The sequence below is a fragment of the Cygnus atratus genome, unplaced genomic scaffold (assembly GCF_013377495.2).
Source record: "Cygnus atratus isolate AKBS03 ecotype Queensland, Australia unplaced genomic scaffold, CAtr_DNAZoo_HiC_assembly HiC_scaffold_314, whole genome shotgun sequence".
In the NCBI taxonomy this organism is placed as follows: Eukaryota; Metazoa; Chordata; class Aves; order Anseriformes; family Anatidae; genus Cygnus; species Cygnus atratus.
The window spans coordinates 96-5,000 of NW_026109906.1; the positions used below are offsets into that span (position 1 = coordinate 96).

The window sequence follows — 4,905 nt, forward strand, 5'->3', positions numbered from 1 at the left end:
GAAGATGAGACAATCTTCCCCTGGGTGCCCTGGGGCAGGGTAGGTTGTGTCAGGAATAAATATGTAGGTGGTGAGAGGTGCTAAGATGTGCCTTCAGTGCAGGGTTCTCCAGCAGCTCGGGGGGCTCCAGGTCTTCCTCTTGTCCCCTGATGCTGGGAGTACGGCGGCACTGAAGCTCCAACAGATCACCCTGGAAGCATTAAAGAAGCACGAGCTCTCCTTTGTATGTGCTTGGCTTTTAAGCTCAGTGCCTGAGAGTCTTTGAAATCGCTGTTGGGCTTTCTGGCTGGGAACAGAAGCCAGCCAGCTTTCAGAGGAGGCTCATCCTGGCAGCATGAGCACGCTGTGGCCTCGTGTGTAATGTAAGGAGGTTTTCTCCTCCTGCGGAAAGGAAGCCGTGGAGGTGAACTTGTGCTCTGAGCACGTTCCGTCCTGGTGAGGACACAGCTGGACTGGAAGGGCTGCATCTAAGCCTCCTTTTCCCTCTTCCAGATGCTGTCAACAGTGCTGAATATCATCATCTTTGAGGACTGCAGGAACCAGTGGTCAATGTCTCGGCCTCTGCTCGGCTTGATACTACTCAACGAGAAGGTAAACGTCCCCACCTCCCCGCGCAGCTGGAGGGCTCTCCGGGCTCAAATGATGCTTTGGGCTGAGCAGAGCAGCACAGTTGGCAGGGCAGGGAAATCAGGACTGGAGAGAGTGAGAGAGCAGGGTGCGCAGCCCTTCCCTGAGCAGCTGTGGCTCTAATGAATCCCGTTAAGTTCTCGTTTATAAGAGCACTAGGAGCCACCCAAAGAGCTGTAGCACATTTCCTCCCTCTTTCCTGTTGCGTATGCTCTGTCCTAAAGCCCAGCTGGCTAGTCCTCTAAAAGCGAACCCGGCCTTCTCGTGTCTCCTGCAGTATTTCTCTGACTTGAGGAACAGCATAGTGAACAGCCAGCCTCCGGAGAAACAGCAGGCGATGCACCTCTGCTTCGAGAACCTCATGGAAGGCATCGAACGCAACCTCCTAACCAAGAACAGGGACAGGTCAGTACCAAAAACGTGCGGCTGTGCCCGTCCCGAGGTGTGCTGAGCCCGTAGTTTAGTGCAGAGTCCAGCACACCTCGTGGCAGCCTCACGGAGAGCAAAACCCCTGAGGAACAGGCGATGACCTCCGGCTCTGACGCGCTGCCCTGCCTCTTCCTCAGGTTTACGCAAAACCTGTCGGCGTTCCGGCGAGAGGTGAACGACTCCATGAAGAATTCCACCTACGGAGTCAACAGCAACGACATGATGAGCTGACGTCTCCCAGCTCCACCTGTACAGAGCAGCATCTCTTTGGCCTGGCCCAGAGGGGTTACCGTTTCCGATGGAAAGAAAAGAGGGCGTTTCTAATCCCTGCTCTTCCCCAGGGCTGGACTGCGGCGCTCGCTTTGGCCGTACTCCACGTCCCGAGGGAGGAGGGAACAGGAGGGGTGGTTGAGCTCACCGGGGCAGGGTGCTTCTGTTTCCGTGGGAGGGGGTGGAAGGGCAAAAGCCAGGTGCAAGAATCCAGCGTCTCCCTACCCGAACGTCTGCGTGGAACGCCAGCGCTCTGCTGCAGCCTGCCTTGTATAAACATGTACATTTTTTCATAACATTTTGAACAAGGTTTATATTGACTCAGTTTAAAAAAAAAAAAAAAAAAAAAGTGTGATTGAAATTTTTACAGAGTCCTGGTGCACCGGTGCTGGCGTGAGGGTTGTGTATGCAAGTGAGGAAAGCGTGTCCTGCAGGCCTGAAGCTTTACTGGGCGAGGGGTGGGTGTGTGAAAGTGCAGAGATATATTTAGTGACAAGCGTAGAGAGAAGCAAAAAAAAAATAAATAAAAAACCAACAAAAAAAAAAAAGACAACAGAAAAGCATTGTAAAATTCCAAATGTATATTTTTTCTTATTAAGCCCCTCGAAATCACGACTTCCTGTTACCGTCTTGCCCTTGTTATTAGGAACTCTAAGCCATGCCGCGTGATCTTCTTCATTCGTGCTTGCTCGTGGGTGTCTCTCCCGTCCCCCCGGTGTAGCAGTACCCGCTGTCCCCTCGTCCCCCCGCTGCCACCCGGGTCCTCGCCTCCCCTCCGGGCGAGCCCCGGGGCTGGCACCGCGCTGGGCGCCCGCTCCCCGGCCTCTGCTCCTTTTTTTTTCTTTCCCCCATCTCAGTCAAGCAGGAGGCACAGGAGGAATTGCCGGGCTGAGGGCGAGCTTCGTCGTGCTCCCGGCCACCGAGCAGCGAGCGTGAGCAGCGCGTGGGTGCTCGGCCGGGGCACGGGGCTGCTGCCCGGGGTTCTTAATAACAAGGTTTGCCTAGCATGAAGTATTTAACACCCCCCCCTCCCCTTTAAAATGATTCCATTTTTTTCTAAGTCACCATAATAAATGTTTTGGATATAAAATTTACTTACAGAGGAAAGCTGATGGGGGAGGGAACCTGTTTGCCTTGTACTTTTTCCACTATTGTTGCTGCTAGTCGTGTGCATTCTCTTGCTCAGCTCTACCCACAGACGCTCAGTCCTTAGGGTTTCAGTTTCTCTTCCCAGACACCACCTAACTCTTAATTTCCCCCCCCCCCTTTTTTTTTTTTGTTCTTTCCTCTGGCGATTGTGTGTTGGGTCCTTTTTTCGCGTGAGCAGATTGCTGGTTGACTTGTAAGGGTGTTTGCTGCATACAGTGTAAGCATTGTGACTGCAAATAAACTTCAATGGTTTCTACTGAGCTGGGCTGGCCTGTGCTTGGGAGAGGGGCCCCGCGCCGAGCTGGCCCGCGCTTTGCCGGGGTTTGTTGGGCATTTATCGGGTCACAAAGCACCTTGGAGTCGAGTGGGTGGCTCGCGCTCGGGCTCCAAGCCTCCAGCAGCAGTGCTGAAGCCTGCTGACACCACGGCAGTGAAATCAAAGTGGGTTCAGAGACAGCTCCTTAGCTTTCAGGTCTACGGAGCTCTGACGCTATCAGCAGGTCCGGAGCGTTCAACACCCGCAGCACGAGGAAGGGGTTTTTTAAAACATTTTATTTACACTCTGCAAGCGGAGGCTGAGCTCCAGGGGCTCTGCACCATGAGGGACGGGATGCCCCATGCTGCCCTGCCTCACGCTGCTCATGTCCCCTGGGGAAAAGGGGCAGCAGCCCCTGGTCCGGGTGGTCTCGTCCTGCCATCGGGCGCACGCTGGAGCCGAGCTTGTCCTCACGCCGTCACTGCTTCCTCTGCCACGGCCGCCGCTGGCTTCTTGGCACTGTTGTAGACGACGCTGTTGCAGCCCTCTCTGTTCCGAGCTATTTCGATGGCAAAAAACTGGATTCTGGTGGCTGGAAGGGGGGGAAAAATGGGCTCAGAGCAGGTCAGGGGGTGCAGCCTCGTCCCTACTGCCGCCTCTTCCAGCCCCGTTACCAGCCCGCAGGGCACGGCACGGATGCTGGGTGGGGGTTTTGGGTAAAAACAAGTGGGTATGAGGTTTTTGGCACCGTGCTGGTCCCCGTGATGGTGCCAGCCCTCCGGCACAGTGCTGGCTCACCGAATATCGTGTTCTCCTCCGTGTAGCCCTTGCTGCAGTCCAGGCGGAGCAGGGTGCCGTAGTTGAAGTCCTCCACCACCCCCTCGAAGCGCATGCAGAACGGGCGCCACTTCTGGGGACGGGGGGTTGTGGGGGGCTGCGGGGGGCACCGGGACCCCCCTCCGGCCCCCCCTCAGCACCCACCTCCTTGGCCGCCTCCGATTTGAGCTCCTCGGGGTCGAGGACGTCGATTTTCAGGTCGCCAAAGGTTTTCCTGAATTCGCCGTAGATCTGCTCGTCCGCTTTGGTGAGCTTCAGGAACTTGGGGTCCACCGAGGAGATGAGCTGCGGGGCGGAGGGGGGGGGGGGGGCGACGCTGCAGGGCTGTGCCCCCCCCCAGCCACCCCTCGAAGCGCTGTCAGAGGGGGGGGGGCCATCCCCAAAACGCCCCTTCCCCAATTTAGCGCAGCCTTACGTTGAAGTAGACCTCGGCGTGCTGGTAGGCCCTCATGGCCCACATCAGCTCCACATTGGGCTGCGGGACGGAGCGCGGCGTGAGGCATCTTCTGTGACCCCCCCACGGTACCAGGGCCCCCCCTCAGTACCAAGACACCCCCCCAGCACTGAGACACCCCCTACCAGTACCAAGACCCCCTCCCAGTACCGAGATACACCCCCCTGGTACCAAGACCACCCCCCACAGTACCAAGACACCCCCCCAGTACTGAGACACCCCCCCAGTACCAAGACCCCCCCATTACCCCGCCTCCATACCAACCCCCCCAGTAACCCCACCATACTGCCTCCTGAGCTCCCCCCGGCACCAAGCCCCCCCCAGTACCGACCCCCCCCAATACCCCCTCTCGGTACCGATCCCCCCCAGTCCCCCCCCAATATACCCCCCAGGTCCCGACCCCCCCCCCCGGTCCCAACCTCCCCCCCGGTACCCCCCTCATCCCACCTCCCCCCCCGATACCCCCCCAGTCCCGACCCCCTCCGGTACCCCCCCACTCCCAGAGCCCCCCTCGGTCCCGGTGCCCCCCCGGTCCCCCCCCCCAAATACCCCCCTGGCACCACCTCCCCCCACGGTACCGACCCCTCCCCGTTCCCCCCCCCCGGTACCAATCCCCCCCCGGCCCCGGTAGCCCGCGGGTCCCCGTACCCCCCCGTGGCCCCCCCCGGTCCCGCTGCCCCCCCCCCGGTCCCGGTGCCCCCCCTCACGTCGTTCCCGTAGGCCTCGGCCGGCAGCGTCAGGGCGTGAGCGGCCGCGGCGGCCTCGCCGGGTCCCTGCGGGGGGAGAAGCGGCTCAGCCCCCCCGCACCCGGACCCCCGGACCGGGACCGACCCCCCCCCGGCCCCGGGCCCCCCCCTGGGCCCCCCCCGGCCCCCACCAGCGC

General features: G+C 59.7%; 2 protein-coding genes across 2 annotated transcripts; one reads left to right on the top strand and one right to left on the bottom strand.

The window, feature by feature from the left end:
* The first annotated feature begins 457 nt into the window (after positions 1-457).
* Positions 458-2,727, top strand: LOC126913695 (exportin-7-like). Its single transcript, XM_050716743.1, has 3 exons — positions 458-591; positions 905-1,032; positions 1,194-2,727. The coding sequence occupies exons 1-3, from the start codon at positions 493-495 to the stop codon at positions 1,285-1,287; spliced, it is 321 nt and encodes a 106-aa protein (XP_050572700.1). The 5' UTR covers positions 458-492; the 3' UTR covers positions 1,288-2,727.
* Positions 2,728-3,009: 282 nt separating this feature from the next.
* Positions 3,010-4,840, bottom strand: LOC118256057 (protein PBDC1). Its single transcript, XM_050716742.1, has 5 exons — positions 4,730-4,840; positions 3,984-4,043; positions 3,713-3,853; positions 3,530-3,641; positions 3,010-3,323 (listed from the first exon to the last, which is right to left on the bottom strand). Exons 2-5 carry the CDS (start codon positions 4,026-4,028, stop codon positions 3,202-3,204), a joined length of 420 nt encoding a protein of 139 aa, XP_050572699.1. The 5' UTR covers positions 4,029-4,043; positions 4,730-4,840; the 3' UTR covers positions 3,010-3,201.
* Between the last annotated feature and the right edge of the window lie 65 nt (positions 4,841-4,905).

Coding starts and splice junctions, on each gene's coding strand:
- LOC126913695 (XM_050716743.1), top strand. CDS start 493: ATGCTGTCAACAGTGCTGAATATCATCATCTTTGAGGACTGCAGGAAC. Junction 592..904: donor TGATACTACTCAACGAGAAG/GTAAACGTCCCC, acceptor TGTCTCCTGCAG/TATTTCTCTGACTTGAGGAA. Junction 1,033..1,193: donor CTAACCAAGAACAGGGACAG/GTCAGTACCAAA, acceptor CCTCTTCCTCAG/GTTTACGCAAAACCTGTCGG.
- LOC118256057 (XM_050716742.1), bottom strand. CDS start 4,028: ATGTGGGCCATGAGGGCCTACCAGCACGCCGAGGTCTACTTCAAC. Junction 3,642..3,712: donor AATCGGAGGCGGCCAAGGAG/GTGGGTGCTGAG, acceptor CCCCGTCCCCAG/AAGTGGCGCCCGTTCTGCAT. Junction 3,324..3,529: donor GGAGGAGAACACGATATTCG/GTGAGCCAGCAC, acceptor CCCCCCTTCCAG/CCACCAGAATCCAGTTTTTT.